Source organism: Neophocaena asiaeorientalis, unplaced genomic scaffold, assembly GCF_003031525.2.
Source record: "Neophocaena asiaeorientalis asiaeorientalis breed wild unplaced genomic scaffold, Neophocaena_asiaeorientalis_V1.1 scaffold160, whole genome shotgun sequence".
In the NCBI taxonomy this organism is placed as follows: Eukaryota; Metazoa; Chordata; class Mammalia; order Artiodactyla; family Phocoenidae; genus Neophocaena; species Neophocaena asiaeorientalis.
This window is the reverse complement of record NW_020175675.1, coordinates 2,865,488-2,882,660: the sequence shown is the minus strand read 5'-3', so window position 1 is coordinate 2,882,660 and position 17,173 is coordinate 2,865,488. Positions and strand designations below refer to the sequence as shown.

The following is a 17,173-nucleotide window of genomic DNA, read 5'->3' as shown; positions in this document are numbered from 1 at the left end:
TTAAGATACACGTCATTTACAAAAGGTAATTAGAAAAAGTCCCCTACAGTGGGGAATGTAAAATAACTTCTAAATAACTTACAGCTCAACAAAGGAATCTTAATGGAAATTAGAACATATTCAGAACTAAATTCTAACAAAATACTTTAAAAGTTGTATAATGTAGTTTAGATTGTACTTTAAGAAAGAATAAATGCTCAAGATGAATAAACTAAGAATCCAATTTTTAAAAATGACAGAAGTGACTACAGAATAAACCCAGATAGGGTAGAAGGAAAGAACTGAAGATGAACATAAACTTATGACTTGGAAGAATACACAGTAAGTAATAGGATAATAAAGTCCAAAGTTGGTTCCTCAAAAGTCAAATAGCCAAATTTCTGACAAGATTTATCAAGGGTGAGGGAATAACTAAACAATATTCAAATTGAAAAAGGATCTCATAGGTATAAACTTCACAGAGATTAATCTGGTAAGATAATATTAAGAATAACTGATGTCAGTGAATTTGAAATTTTAAGTGGAATAGGTAAATTATTAGAAAATAAAACTTAACCAAAACTGACTTAAATAGAAAACCTGACTGGTCCCATAACAATGAAAACACTTGGTCTCCATGACTGCAGAGGAACATTCTATCCAGACATTTCATGGAATAGATAATTCCAGCACCTGTACTCTGAGGGAAATGACTTAAAGCAATTATCCCCCAGACTGAGGTTGGGTTCTCCTCTAGGCATTCAGGAGATACAGACTGTTTAAAAGGGACCTAGCTGATAACTTATATGTACTTTTTTGTAGAATTTTTCAGGCTGATCTGCAGGTTAAGTTACTCTTTACCATCTTCTCTTTCATAGTTGCTCTTCTTGCACTTTACAGTAGTCAATCCTGATTTTGCCTTTTTTTGCTTCCTTGACCCAGGGATGAAGAAAGGTCTGAATTGCTATAAAAGGGGTATTTTAAAATACTAATGTTGAGAATTTTGACTAGGATCCTATTCTTATTCTGGCAGTTTCCAATTCATTGCTTTCAGCATAATTTAAGGACAGTAAAGTTTTTATGGAATTTTTAAATGCTTCTTGATTACTATGTGATTTTTCAAGAGCTGGCTTTAAAGGAGTTGAAAGAATTGGGTGACATTGCTGAAGTATTCTAGCAATAAATGATTTTCATGCATAGATATATGAAATAATGGAAGGAGGGGAGGTCATCTTATCTATCTCATTGAGATACTTTTCCCAAAAAAGTTTACTTTTAATATCTAGTTGTTATCAGATTTGTAATATATTTAATCAATTTTATGCTAATAATGCTTGTAATTAAAAGTCAGTCCAGAGGAAAACTTCTAAACTTAGTGCTTCATGGTTACAGGGAATTTAATAAAAATTAATTCAGTTTATACAATATATATGTTTTGTTGCAAAAAATGTGACAGTGGTCAAAAGAAGAATTTTAAGCATAAAAGCTGATTGCATCAGAAAAAAATTGCAGCAAAGTGTTGTAGAAATATAACACTTCATAAAGTTGTTCATAAAGAAAATAAATGACGTATTTCTTATCGTTAAGCAAGGATTTGTTTCTTGTTTTAGACATGAATGATTTTGAGAGTCAAGTCACTGGTATGTAGATTCCACTGGATGCATTGACAATGGTATATATCAGTTGTATTTTAAGGTGCCAGTGTTTATAGTGCACCACAATCCTTGCAACTATTTAAATTATGAAAAATTTTAGATGTCAATATAAAACTGTTCAAGGGAATGCATCGTGTTTCAAAATTCTTTTCAGCTGTAATGGGAACAAAAACTGTTGAAGACCACTGACTTGGAGCATTAGCTCTCAAGAGGGATGGTAACACTCATTGGAGAAGATATTAGAATTTAGGGGGACATTTTTGCTTTTCACAATGACTGAGGGGCTTTACTATCATTTGGTTATTGGGGGCCAAGAAAGCTAGGTATCCTGCAATGTACAACAAAGAATATTATCATTGTTTTACATAACTTTTCGACTCACTGGACTAGTCCACGACAAAGGTAAGTAGGTAGAAATTTACTACATAGTAATCCTAAAGCATATTCAAAAGAAGGAATTCATAAAAAAAAGTCCAAGGATTTTAGGAGAGGACCATTTTAGTGGGCAATATTTAAATGAACTATATTCTCTCAGAATTGTTAAATGATATATTAACTCCATGCATTGTCTACTTGGGGTATTACATTTCTGATTACTACATATTTGGTTGAAAAGAGTTTGTGGTAGATACTGCAAAAGCAATACAAATAATTAAAAATATGTAACTTAGAACCAAATATTAAATTATCAGGAATATATGGACTACAGAGATCTTACTGAATTTTATTATACTTTCTCAGTAAGACCAGTGTGATCATACTATTTAATATTGTAACGTGGTTCACAACTTTACTTCCCTCTGCACTCCAGAGTCACACTTTCTGTTATTTTTACTCCCAAACATTTATCACTTTTTATCTTGGTTATTTATTATATTTATTTTTTAGTATCTTTTTGTCCCCCTTGTTTAGAGACATAGTGTAAGAGGAGAGAGAGGATGGGAGACAGAAAGACAGCCCTTTTGAGGAGTTTGGCTTTAAAAAAAAAGAGGAGAGAAATTGGTCGTAGCTGGAGCAGGTAATGTGTATGGAGTCAGGATTTTTTTTTTGTCATTTTTTTCCATTTGTTTTTTGGGCAGGAAAGTTGGATTTATTGGTGGGCGTGAGTAAGGAAGGGAAAGCACCACGGCTTTCATGAGTGCAGTGTCTGCCTTTTATCCAAGGGGCCCACAATTAGGGATGTATTTGACCCATAGTCATCCAGGATGATCTACTTTTCTGCCACCATGTCTTCAGATTCATCCACTTCTTGGAGATGTGGATCTTCTGGAGCCCAGAAACTTGAACTTGGCCCTGTGTGGGCCTTAATCACTTGCTCCTTGTTCTGCAGTTTGGTGCGGACAGACGTGATGGCTTGGCCAGTGTGGACCCTGGCCACTGCGTGCTGGGGCTTTCCAGAGGCACCCTGTATACCTGTCTGGAGCCTAGATTGGGCAGAGCATGATGTCAGACATGAATGTCCACTGGTAAGGGCTATCTCGAAGGTCCTTTAGGGCAACCCATACAAGCAACAGGCTGCATGCACTACCAAGGAAGCTGCTTTTTTTTTTTTTAGTGCCTTAGTTATCTGTTTGTTTTGTTTTTTTTTTAACATCTTTATTGGAGTATAATTGCTTTACAATGGTGTGTATGTGGCTGCTTTTTGCAGCCATTGCACACCAGGCCTCCACAGAGAAAAGAGGCCTGATTAGCTGCAGAAGGAATTTTTTTTTAACGTAAACTTTTAAATTGAATTATAATGTACATAGGGAAAATTGCACAAACTGTAAGTAATAAATTTCTGCAAAATGAACTCACCTGTGCAATCACCACCCAAATTAAGAAATGAACACTACCATTACCAGCACACCATAATTCATCCCTTATGCTTCTTCCTATCATTAACCATCACTCACCCAAAAGATAGTGGAGGTTTTTCTGATTTTTATTACCAAATACTAATTTTGCTTGTTTTCAAACTTTATGTAACTGGAATTATCCAGCATGTATCTTTTAAGGTTGACTTCTTCTCAACACGTTTGTGGGATTCAGTATGTACTGTTCATCTAGGAATAGTTATATTCGTATTTGTGGGAATATTTCACAATTTATTCATTTTGCTGTTGATGAATGTTTGGGGTGTTGCTGGTTTCAGCTATTCTGAATAATGCTTCTGTGAATATGCTTATACGTGTCCTTTAGTGTACACATCATGTGTTTCTGTTGGGTGTGTATACTTGGGGTGGTGACTTATTTTTTTACCAGTTTTACTCCCAGCAGCATTAAATCAAAGTTCTCATTGCTCTATACCTTCACCAACACTTTAGCACTGTACTGCTTATAAAACAATCTGTGGGTTTTTTTTTTGTTTTTTTTTTGCGGTACGCGGGCCTCTCACTGTTGTGGCCTCTCCTGTTGCGGAGCACAGGCTCCGGACTTGCAGGCCCGGCGGCCATGGCTCACAGGCCCAGCCACTCTGCGGCATGTGGGATCTTCCCGGACTGGGGCACGAACCCATGTCCCCTGCATCGGCAGGCGGACTCTCAACCACTGCGCCACCAGGGAAGCCCCAACTATCTGTGTTTGTAATCGGTGTTTCCTTGATGATTAATCATGTTGTATTCCTTTTCATCTCTTTATTAGCCAATGTTATATTCTCTTTCGTGAATTATCTGTATGAATCTTTTGCCTATATTTTATAGTTGGATTATTTATATTTTTCTTCCTGATTTATAGTTGTTTACATGCACAGGACACATGTATTTAAGATACCATTTCCCACTCTTTTACTTGCATATTCACTTGCTTAATGATGTCCTTTGATGAACAGAAGTTTTTAATTTTAAAGAACTCTAGTGTTTTCCTTTTAAATGTGTTGGAAAAACCTTTTAAAAATCTTTGTCTGTACCAAAATCTTGAAGATATCTTTGGATATTTTCATTTAGAAGTTATTTGTTTTACCTTTCAGATTTAGGCTGTAATGCACCATTAACTGATTTGTGTGTGTATATGATATGAAGGGTCAAGAATTGTTTTTCCCCATATGAACCTTCAGTGGTCCCAGCCCCATATATTGGAATGTTCCAGCACTGCCATCTTTGTCATAAATCAAGCAGGTCTTTTCTGGACTTGCTATTCTGTTCCATTGCTCTGTTTCTCTATCTTTGAGCCAGTGTCCCATTTTCTTAATTACTGTAGCTTTATAATACATCTTATTTTAATATAAATTCTCCAGCTTTTTCTTCTTAAAGATTATCTTGACTATTATTGGGCTTTTGCATATCCACTTTGTCAATTGCTAAAAAGCACTGGGATTTTGATTGGAACCACATCCAATCTATTAATTTGGAGAGAATTTACATCTTTTGGTATGGAATCTTCTAACACATGAAATGATATATTCCTCCATTTGTTTAGGACTTTAATTTAGATTTTGTAGGTTTTTGTGTCAAGATTTTATACATCTTTTATTAGATTTATTCCTTGGCTCTTTGATTTTTGAATGTTAATATAAATGGTATCTTTTTAAAATTTCACAAATTTCTTTTGCTAGTACATAGAAAGTTGATTTTTTAATATTGAACCTGTATCCAGCAACCTTACTAAATTCACTTATTTTTATGGTTTGTAAATTCTTTCGGATATTCCTCATGTATAATTAAGTCATCTGCTAATGATGGCAGTTTTATTTTTTCCTTCTGTTCCTTGTAATTAAAAAAATTTTCTTATTATGCAGACTAGTACATCTGTTCCCATCTGTAGAAGTGATAAAGAGTACCTTTTCTCATTCTTGGTCTGTGAGAGGAAGTAATTGACCATTAAAGGTGGTGTTAGCTATAGGTATTTTGTAATTACTCTTTATAAAATCAAAAAGATTTTTTTCTTTGCTATGAATTTTTAATTAATAATGAGTGTTAATTAGAGAGGACACCAAAAGTACAAGTAATAAAAGACAAAAAATCGATAAATTGGACTTCATTAAAATTAAACTTCGAAAAACCATCAAGAATCATCAAAAGGTAAGCCACAGGGAGAAAATACTGTGAATCATATTTCTGAAAAAGGACTTGTATGTAAGATATAACTCTTACAACCCAGTAAGAATAAAATAAATTTTCCATCAAAAAAATGAGCAAAAGATTTGAATATAGACATTTCACTCAAGAAACTGTATGAATGGCTAATAAGCACCTTGAAAAGATGCTAACCTCATTAGTCATTAGGGAAATGCAAATTTAAAACCATAATAAATACCACTTCATGTCCACTAAAATGGCTATGATAAAAGGGCAGACTAGTGTTGGTGACCTTGTAGGACAATAGAGACCCTTAGGCATTGCTGATAGGAATGTAAAGTGGTGCAGCCACTATGGAAAACAGTGGCAGGTTGTTTTTCTTCTTTCCTTTTTTAAGTTAAATAGAAATTTACAATATAGCCCAGCAATTCCACTCTATCCAAGACAAGTGAAAAAATTTCTCTACACAAAGACTTGTATGCAGACATTCATGGTAGTATTTTTCATAATAGCCAAAAAAGTAGAAACAACCCAAATGTCCATCAACCAATGAATGGATAAACAAAATGTCTGTTCCTACAATGAAATACTATTTGGTAATAAAAAGATAAAAAGTACTGATTCATCTTTATATCATGGATGAACCTGAAAAACACTACACTATGTGAAAGAAAGAAACAGAAGACCATATATTATATGAGTTTATTTTTATGAAATGTTCAGAAAAGGCAAAGTAATAGGAAAATATCAGTAGATTAGTTTGGGGCTAGAGGTGAGAACAGGGAGTGACTGCATATGGGTATGAGGGACCTTTTTTGTGATAATGGAAATGTTCTAAAACTGGGTTGTGGTGATGGTTGTACAACTCTGTAAATTTACTTAAAAAATATTGAATTGTGTATTTTAAATGACTGAATTTTATTTTATGTAAATTATACCTCAGTGAAGATGTTAAAGAATGAGTGTTGAATTTTATCAACTACTTTTCTGACCCTACTGAAAATTTATGTTTTTCACCTTTCTCAATTACATAAATTAAAAAATTTCATAAATTAAAAAATTTAATATTAAAAATGTAAGTCCAGTCGTAAATCTTGGACTGAGTATAAATTGGTCTTGATATATTTTATTTATGTTACTACTAGGTATGATACACTGATACTTTGTTTAGGATTTTTTGAGACTTTATTTATGAGAAAAATTGGCCCGTCATGTTATTTTCTTACAATGTTCTGTTCAAGTTTTTGTTTTGCTGTTCTCCATGTCAGCATTTTTAAGATTGATGGTAAATGTTTTTCATTATATGTTTGGAAGAATTTACTATTGGAGCCATATGGGCATGCAGTTTTCTTTGTAGGAAAGTTTTTAATTACATATTCAATTTCTTTAATATGTATTTGTGTTTTCAGATTTTCTTTTTCAGTTTTAATAAGTTGTGTTTTCCTAGGAATTTGTTCATTTCCTGTCGTTTTTCAAATCCTTTGGGCCAAAGTTTTTAATAATATTGTTTTATTGTGTGTAAAATCCTTAGTATTACCCTCCTTTTCATTCTCAGTTGGGACTTGTGCCTTCTCTGATTATCTATGATGAGTCTTGCTAAAAGGTCTATCTTTTATTTTAGTTTTTTTTTCAAAGAACCGACTATTTTGATTTTTCTCTCGCACATTTGTTTTCTATTTAAAAGGTTTTTTTGCTCCAGTTTCTACTTTGGGATTAATTTTTTCCTATTTTTTATTTCTTGATAGGAATATTTGAAAGGATATTTGACTGCTTGCTTTATCAGTTACTGTGAAAGGTCTGTTAAAATCCACTGTGGTTGTAGACTTGGCAGTTTTTCATTTTAGTTCTGTTAGTTTTTGCTTTATGTATTTTGGGGCTGTCTTTTTTATGTATGCCAATTTAGAATTCTTATGGCTTTTTTTAATGGATCATCATATTTATTATTATAAAATAACCCTCTAGTTTGAGTGATGTTTCTTGCCTTCCTTCTCTTTTGTCAGAGATGAAGATAACTTTACAAGTTTTCTTTTGCTTAATGTTTGCAAGTTTTTTACCCTTTTAGCCAGTCTGTGCCCTTATATTTTAAGACATATCACTTGTAAGGAGTATAAAATAAGCTTTAAAACTCTACTCTCATAATCTGCTTGAAGAATTCCCTGTAGTGTTTATTTTCACGTGGGTCTGCTGGTGACAAATTGTTGTTTGTGGGTGTGTGTGTCTGTGAGTGGGTGTGTAAAATGTCTTTATTTCACCATCATTTTGAAGGATAGGTTTGATTTGTTTGGAATTCTAGATTGGCAGTTATTTTCTTTCTTCACTTTAAAGATAATCATTTTCTGTCTCATACCATTGTGTGGATAAAGCTGCATTCCATAAGGAGACACATCTTCTGCACTTCTCTGCTGGGACTAAGTGTGCAGTTAATGGGCCACACGTGTTAAGAGCAAACCTTGATTCCCTTTAGGTCCTGGCATGGCTTCCAGCAGCCTAGTCTCTTTAACCTGAGTGTGGTTTTCAGAGCCTGCTGTGTGGTCACAGGGGCAGAATGTTGGTGAAAGCCCCCCATTGGAGCTCTAGTTAGAGCTGTGTTAGAGGGTACCCTAATGGTGCCCTGAGGCCAGAGGATGTGATGGGTCCCATGATACAGTTACAGGGGCTCCTTCAGGACCACCTCATCCAGAGTCCCTATCTGTCCCATCAGCTTTCAGTTCCTCATTGCTTTGGCTCCTCTTTCGTCTATTGCCTTCCCCCATACCACACTACGTTTAGCTTTTATTAACCAATATGTGTTAGCTAACATGCACTAGGCAACATTTTATATTCTCAATTTAAAATTATATTCTTAATGTTAAATGACAGTGAGTTGAACCATTATTTCTTTAACAAATACATCCTACTAGTTTAGAATTCTTTTGACACTACTAACATTTTTCTTCCATGCTAAATTTTAATTCTCCATGGAAAAAATTATGAAGACATGTATCAGACATCCAAAAATCATGACTACCTACCATATTGAGTACCCACCACTTAACTTAAGCAACACAGTATTACAAATAAGATCGAAGTTCTGTGTCTATTGCCAATCACATCTCTCTCCCTCCCCCACAGAGGTCACCACCAATTGAATTTGGAATTTATCATTTCCATGTATGTTTTATATCCCTACATAGCATTCTTCTTTTAAAAACTTATTTAAATGGTTATTATCCTGTGTTTCTTTCAGTAATTATATATAATGATAAATATATATTGTATTTATTTATATAATTATAAATCCTGCAACATCATTAGATTTATCCATATTTATACTCTAATTCCTTCATTTTCATGCTGCACATATAACATTTTATTGTATATGTCCCAGTTTTATTATTAATCCTTTTGGTGGATATTTAGGTTTTTTCCATTTTTTTGCTATTTTTATACATGTTGTATTGAATGTTGTATGTATTTCCTTGGGCATATATTTGAGAGATTTTCTAGGGTATATATACCTAAGAGCTGATGGGTTGTAGGATATGTGTTTTGTCAACTGCAGTTGTCACTTCCACAGGAAGTATATGGGCTCAGAATCAGCTGCTACTTGATGTTACATCTAGTCATGATCAATTTATAATGGGCTAATAAGAAAATAAGTAGTTGAGTATATACTATCTATGCTGTAATTTTACTTTGTTTTTTATTTGTTGGGGACATACCTTTTCTCAGTGAGTTTAATTTTATTAAAAAGAAGGTCTTTGTTGAGCCACAGAGTAAACAATCCCTTAAGGAATTCCTTATGTTTATTTTTATCTGTTCCAAAGTTATGATTCTGTGATAAAGTCATAATTATGAAATTGTCTATTTGCATATACTTTCAAGCCAGTGATTCTCAAATGTGATCTGCAGTCACCAGCGTGGGCATCCATGAAGTCACAATGATTTTCGTAGCAGGAAGGTGTGATTTGCCCTTTTCATTGGGTTGGCATTTGCACTGATGGGACAGAAGCAGTGGTGGATAGAACTGCCAGCATCTTTTCAAGAACCAAGAAAGTGGCATCAGTCTGTAATCATTTATGTTAACAGGAATGGGTTTATTTGTATTATTCAATGAATAAATAAATATTTTAAAAATTTTGTTGTTTCATTTTCTAATAGAATAACTATTGGTAGATATATATAATCTTAACAATGCCTCCTTCTCTAAGAGTATAAAGGGGTTCTGAGACCATGAAGTTTGAGAAGCATTACTTTAAGCACATGGTAGGTACATGAACAAACAAATATTATATTCAATCTGGTGCTGGTTTTGGGGAAGGAAAACTTAGTTACTGTGATTCCTTTGATAGATAAATCTAGTCTGTCTTCAAGTTATATATGAATCTTAAGTAAATGTTCAATTTGTTGCCTTAAAATTTTGTTTATAACTAGATTATATTTGTAAATAAAATACTTTGCAGGTGCTGACCTTAAGGAAAGAGTCAAAATGAATTCCAGTGAAGTTGGTCCTTTTGTTTCCAAAATAAGAGCAGTGATTAATGAAATCGGTAAGCACAATTAAATTCTCCTTTTAGCATGCTGAAGGTGACCTTAAATGTCAGATTTTAAAAGTTGCACATTGTCTTTATGTATAAGCTTTGGCTAAAATATTTATATAGTTAGATAGTCATGACCTATAGCTGGTTGTAAAACAGCATGTAATATATTTAATTTGAAAAGTTGTGAAAAATTTTTTTATAATGAAAGATGCCTCCTATTTATGATGACATGGCATATAGAGGTAATTATTAGAAAACAAAGAATAATTTGGCATAAGCCTTTGACATAAGTATTTATATTAAATAGTTGTATACACAGACATATTTATAGATTGGGAATTTTTTTGTTTTTTACATAAACGGGATCATACTATCTCCTTAGAATTATAAATTTCTGTGTAGTGTTTATATTTCAGTATATATCAATTTATTATTAATACTTTTTAATACATTACTACATAGTAATCCATAGCATAGTTTATCCAAAATTTTAAACTATTTCTTCATTAATGAACACTTAGGATGTTTTTGTTGTTTTGGTGTTTTGTTTTTGTGGGGTTTTTGCCATTTTTGTTATTTATAATAAAGCAGTGATTATCTTTGTACAAAGTCTTTTAGAACATTAGTATGTATATTTATAAGATTGCTAAACATGGTATTGCAGTTCTAAGTATCATGTGTTCATTTTACATTTTAATAAATCCTACCAGATTATGTTGCAAAAAGATGGTAGTAATTTATATTCCCATCAATCACGACAGTACCTGTTTCCTTATAGTCTTGTAGCATTTAATGTTGCTATTTTTTAAGTTTGCCAGAGTTGAAGAAAAAAATAATCTTAGCCTTTTAATTTTCACTTTCTCGGATGCTACTATATCTTTTCAGATTAGACTTGCCTTTCCCCTCCTGTAAATTGCCTTTTCACATTCTTTATCCTCTTTTCTATAGCATTATTTAATAACTATTTACCTAAAGCCAATTTTGTATTAATCTTTTGTTGTTAAATGTATTACAGGTATTGCCTTTTAATGTTCCACCCTAATTCACTTCTAGGAGCTTTAATATCTAGAGGGTACTAAGTTCCTGTCATTATTGTTTTTCTTTTTTCCTTGAAGATTTTCTTTGCTAATTCTCACACATCAACTCTTCCAAATGAGTTTAGAATTATTAATTTTAAAGTGAAGAAGAAAAATACTCTCATGAGACTTCGATTGGAATTTCTATAAATCTTGTTTATAAAGAATTGACATTTTTATGATACTGACTCTTTCCATCCATGATATGCATGGCTCTTATTTTGAGGGGGTGGTCATTCATGTTTTAATGTTCATCAAGGAAGTTTTCTTCACATTGGCCTTTTCTTGTATCTTTTTCCCCCCTCAGATTTATCCCTAGCTATTTTATAGCATTTATTCCTTTGAATGGGATCTTTTCACCGTTTTTCTGATGAAGTCTGGTTATTGTTGTAGTTCCGTAGGAAATTTGGTAAATTTTATGTGCTTGTACTTGTATAAGCCATTGTTTTTTCTCAATTAATTTTCTTGTGTTTTCCAGAAAGCAAAAAAAGTTCATTATATATAAAAAATGCAATTTTTATCTCTTCTGTTTCCAGCATTTTAATCTTAACATATTTTTCATATATTCTCACATTGGCTAAGGTTCTTGGTACAATATTCAGCTGTTGAAGAGATCATGTTCATCCTTACCTTTATTTGAGTTTAATGAATGCTTTTAATATTTTGCCAGTAAATATCAAGTTCAGAGAGTTTTCTACTATTTCAACTTTTTTAGGAGTTTGCTACTCTTTTCTAATCGAGAATAAGGGTTAAAGTTTGTCAGCTGCCTTTTTGTTATGTCTCAGGATGGTATATATTAAAATTTGTCTCAGATTTTATTATACTGAATTGTATTAATAGTCTTACTGATGCTGCACTGGCCTTGTATTACTAGAATAAGCACTACCTGGTCATTGTGGTTCGTGGTTATGGTGGTTTTTAATATATACTGCTGGATTTAATTTTATATATTTTGATATAAACATAAACGAGATGGGAATCTTCTAATTTTGTTTTTTGTGTTACCCTTTCTGGTTTGGTATCATGTTTATACAACCTTCATAGAATGAAGTGAAAAGTTTTTCACCTTTTTCTGTACTATACAGGGAAATCATCTGTTATTTGAAAGATTAGAATTTGACCATGTGGCATCTTTTGGGGTCTTGTGTGGTTTTGTTATTGTTGTTTCCTTTTTTTTTTAGAGCTAAGTTTTAAAAAAAATATATGTGTTTTGGTTTCTAGAATGTTTCTTGTCACCTTCATGACTTTTGTTTATCCTCTGCCAGTGTTATTGAAGACTCTCCTCTGCTTCTCTCTCCAGCTTCAACCATATGGTGAGATAGATGTCTTCTGAGGCAGAGCATGGATTTGGTTTCCATGTTGGTCAGAGAACTTGATCTTGGAAATAAAAGTTGATGCTGTCTGTAACTCTCTATATATGCTGGGGTGAATGGCCAAGACTGGTTCAGTTATAAACATTACATTGATGTTTGTTCCCAGCCTCTTTCTATTTTATTGGATCTGAAATTGGAATTTTTCTGATGCTTTTTAAATGAAGAACTACTTTTTTTGTAGTAGATTTTTCTTTTCACTGGTTGAAGCTGTACTATTTCTGTTCTGGAGCCTGATCCAGTACTCTTTTTCCTATTCCATGAGTTCCCCAATATTAGGTAATGATACTTTTCACTACAGCATTACAATGGACATAAAATTTTTAAGATGTCTTTGGTGGTGACTTAGACTTTGAAGGGCAGGTAAAAACTGTCTTGATCAAATTTGTTCGTTTAGTACATTAAACCAGGGGCTAGGAAACTTTTTCTTAAAGGGACAGATAGCAGATATTTTAGGCTTTGCAGGGGTATTATGGTCTCTGTTGCAGTAACTCAACTTTTCTTTTTCTTAAAGACTTTATTTTTCAGGAGCAGTTTTAGGTTCACATCAAAATTTAGGGGTGGGTAAAGAGATTTCTCATATATCCCCTGCCACCACAATATGCATAGTCTCCCCACCCCATTATTAATATCTCACACCAGAGAGGCACATTGGTTACAATTGATGAACTTATGTTGACACGTAATTACCCAAGTCTATAGTTTGTGTTAGGCTTCACTCTTGGTGTTTTACATTCCATGGGTTTGAACAAATGTAAAATGACATGTACCCATCATTATAGTGTTGTCCAGAGTGTTTTCACTGCCCTAAAAATCCTCTGTGCTTGGCTTATCCATCCCTTCTGCCCTCTCTGGCAACCATGTTTTACAGTCTCCATATTCTTCCATCATATAGTTGGAATCATGTAATATGTAGCTTTTTCAGATTGGCTTCTTTCACTTAGTAACATGCATTAAAGTTTTCTCCATGTCATTTCATGCCTTGATAGCTCATTTCTTTTTATTGCTGAATAATATTGCACTGTATAGATGTATCACAGTTTCTCCATTTACCTACTGAAGGACACCTTGGTTGCTTCCAGGTGTTTGCGACTATGAATAAAGCTGCTATATACATCTGTGTGCAGATTTTTGAGTGGACGTGTTTTCAACTCCTTTGGGTAACTACCAAGGAGCACGATTGCTGGATCATGTGGTAAGAGTCTGTTTAATTTTATAGGAATTTGCCAAACTGTCTTCCTAAGTGGCTGTACCATTTTGCCTTCCTACCGGCAGTAAATGAGTTTCTGTTGTTCTACATCCTTGCCAGCATTTGGTGTTGTCAGTGTTCCAGATTTTGGCTATTCTAATAGGTGTGTAGTGGTAGATCTTAGTTGATTTAATTTGCATTTCCGTGATGACATATGATGTGGAGTGTCTTTTCATAGGCTTATTTACCATCTGTATATATTCTTTGGTGAGGTGTTTATTAAGGTCTTTGGCTCAGTTTTTAATTGGATTGTTTTCTTATTGTTGAGTTTTAAGAGTTCTTTGTATATTTTAGATAATATTCCTTTATCAGGTGTGTCTTTTGCAAATACTTTGTCCTAATCTGTTGCTTGTCTTCTCATTCTCTTGATGTTATCTTTCGTAGTGCAGAAGTTTTTTATTTTATTAGGGTCAAACTTATCCATTATTTCTTTCATGGATTGTGCCTTTGGTGTTTAAAGAGTCATTGTCATACCCAAGGTTTCTAGGTTTTCTCCTATGTTACCTTATAGGGGTTTGATGGTTTTGTGCTTTACAGTTAGATCTGTGATCCATTTTAAGTTAATTGTTGTGGGGTGTAGGTCTGTGTCTAGATTCATGTTTTTGCCTCTGGATGTGCAGTTGTTTCAGCACTATTTGTTGAAAAGACTATCAGTGTTCCATTATAGTACCTTTATTCCTTTGTCAAGATCAGTTGACTGTATTTATGCGATCTGTTTCTGGGCTCTGTGTTCTGTTCCTTTATTTATTTGTCTATTCTTTTGCCAGTAACCGCACTGTCTTCAATTACTGTAGCTTTATAGTGACTCTTGACATTGGTTGCTGTCAGTCCTCCAATTTTGTTCTCTTTCAATATTGTGTTGGTTATTCTGGCTCTTTTGCCTCTCCATATAAATTTTATTTTTAAATTATTTTATTTTATTTTAGGCTGCATTGGGTCTTTGTTGCTGTGTGGGGGCTTTCTCTAGTTGCAGTGACTTCTTGTGGAGCACGGGCTCTAGGCACGTGGGCTTCAGTAGTTGTGGTACACGGGCTCAGTAGTTGCGGCTGGCAGGCTCTAGAGTGCAGGCTCAGTAGTTGTGGCGCACGGGCTTAGTTGCTCCGCGGCATGTGGGATCTTCCCGGACCAGGGCTCGAACCCATGTCCCCTGCATTGGCAGGTAGATTCTTAACCACCGCGCCACTAGGGAAGCCCTCCATATAAATTTTAGAATCAGTTTGTGAATATCCACAAAATAACTTGCTGTGCTTTTGATTGAGAATTGCATTGCATAGATTAAATTGGGAAGAATCTACATCTTGACAATATCGAGTTTTCCTATCCATGAACACAGAATATCTTCTATTTAGTTCTTCCTTGATTTCAAGCATTAGTTTAATTTCCTCATATAGATCTTGTACATATTTTGTTAGATTTATATCTTATTTCATTATTTGGGGTCTTAGTGTAAGTGATATTGTGTCTTTAATTTCAAATTCCACTTATTCCTTGTTGGTATATAAAAGAATGATTGACTTATTGTATATTTACCCTGTGTCCTGCAACCTTGGTATAATTGCTTATTTGTTCCACGAAGGTTTTTGTTAGTTCTTTCAGGCTTCTGCACATCATGCATGAAAATATATTTTGCAAACAAAGCCAGTTTAATGTCTTCCTTCCCAGTCTGTATTACCTTTTATTTCCTTTTCTTGTCTAATTGCATTAGTAAGGACTTCTAGCATGATGTTGAAGAGGACTAGTGACAGGAGACATCCTTGTCTTGTACCAGCTACTCAACTTTGACATACAGTGCTCAAGCAGCCACAATGTGTAAAAAAATGTGTGTTTTTCTGTTACAGTAAAATTTCATGCACAGTGAAATTTGAATTCCATATAATTTTTATAGGTTATGAAATAGTATTTTAAATAGATTTTTTTCTACCTATTTAAAGACAGAAAAACCATATTAGCTCACAGGTTGTGCTGAAGCAGACACACGGCCTGATTTCTTTCCTTTCTCCCTCTCACCTGCCCTTTCTCTCTCTCTCTCCCTCCCTCACTGCCATCCATCTATCTGTCCATCTCAGATGTCTTCTATCTTTTTTATTTTTTCTGTTTTTTAGAATTAATTCTAGTCTTCCACTTTTTAAATTTATATATTTAAAAAAATCTACTGACTTTCAGTTCTAATTTGGATACATTGCTTCATGCTTGGCTCAGGGCTTTTCATTGGTTTTTGCTTTTCAGAGATGAAAGGTTTTAAGGCCTATGTATCCTTTGATAGGGGTCCTAAGATATTCTTCATGGAAACAGAGCATAAAGCTTACAGATGAGTTGGAGGGTGAAGGGAGTAGTAAGAAAAACAAAACAAAAACCAAAAGAAAGTTCATCAGATCCATAAAAAATATAAAAAAAAGCATAACCTTAGGACAAATTAAATAGTAAGATGTTGAAATAAGTAATTACCATTAATGTCAGTTGATTAAACTTGCTGTTGACAGAGATGTTTAGATCTGATTAAAAAATGTAAATAGGCTGTGTATTGTTAATAATAGCCACATCTGGTATAGTTCTTTTTATGCCAGGAGATGCCTAACCAAAGGAAAGAGGTATGTAGACATATACTTTGAGATAAAAAGGATTATTAGTAAGATAGTCACTGCATATGATAAAAGTTTAAATTTCTTAGGAAATGTCATACTGAACTTGTATGCACCTGAAAACAAAGATCTCAAAATGTACAAATAAAGCTATATTGGATGTATATAGGAGAAACTGTCAAATCCTCTGTCATTGTGGATAATTGCAACCCATCTCTCCCAACTTATCAATGAGGTCAAAAGACAAAGCTTAAAAATAAAGATTTGAACAACCTGAGTACCAAGTTTGGTTTAATATACTCTTAACCCCAGATTAGAGTGTATGTATACTTCTCATGAACATGTGAAATATTTATAAAAAGGTATCATGTGCTGGATCCTAAAATCTTCATTAAATTTCATAATGCAGTCTTCAGCAACATGGATGGACCTAGGTATTATCATATTAAGTGAAGTAAGTCAGAAAGAGAAGGACAAATATCACATGATATCACTTATATGTGGAATCTAAAATATGATACAAATGAAGTTACTTACAAAACAGACTCACAGACATGGAAGAGAAATTTATGGTTACCAAATGGGAAGGAAGTGGGAGGTATAAATTAGGAGGTTGGGATTAGCAGATACAAACTATTGTTTGTAAAATAGATAAACAACAAGGCCCTACTATATAGCGCAGGGAGCTATATTCAATACCCTGTAATAAACCATAATGGATAAGAATATGAAAAAGAATATATATATATA

At 33.6% G+C, this 17,173-nt stretch overlaps 1 protein-coding gene and 2 pseudogenes across 3 annotated transcripts in view; 1 reads left to right on the top strand and 2 right to left on the bottom strand.

Moving 5' to 3' along the window:
* Positions 1–17,173, top strand: part of AUH (AU RNA binding methylglutaconyl-CoA hydratase) — a 161,819-nt gene that overhangs the window by 45,140 nt on the left and 99,506 nt on the right. For all 3 annotated transcript variants that reach the window (XM_024731936.1, XM_024731935.1, XM_024731934.1), the window contains exon 4: positions 10,072–10,158. In XM_024731936.1, the coding sequence (XP_024587704.1) occupies positions 10,072–10,158 (87 nt within the window). The remainder of the gene's footprint in view (positions 1–10,071; positions 10,159–17,173) is intronic.
* On the bottom strand, positions 3,106–3,204 carry LOC112390863 (uncharacterized; annotated as a pseudogene).
* LOC112390865 (uncharacterized) lies at positions 3,243–3,331 on the bottom strand (annotated as a pseudogene).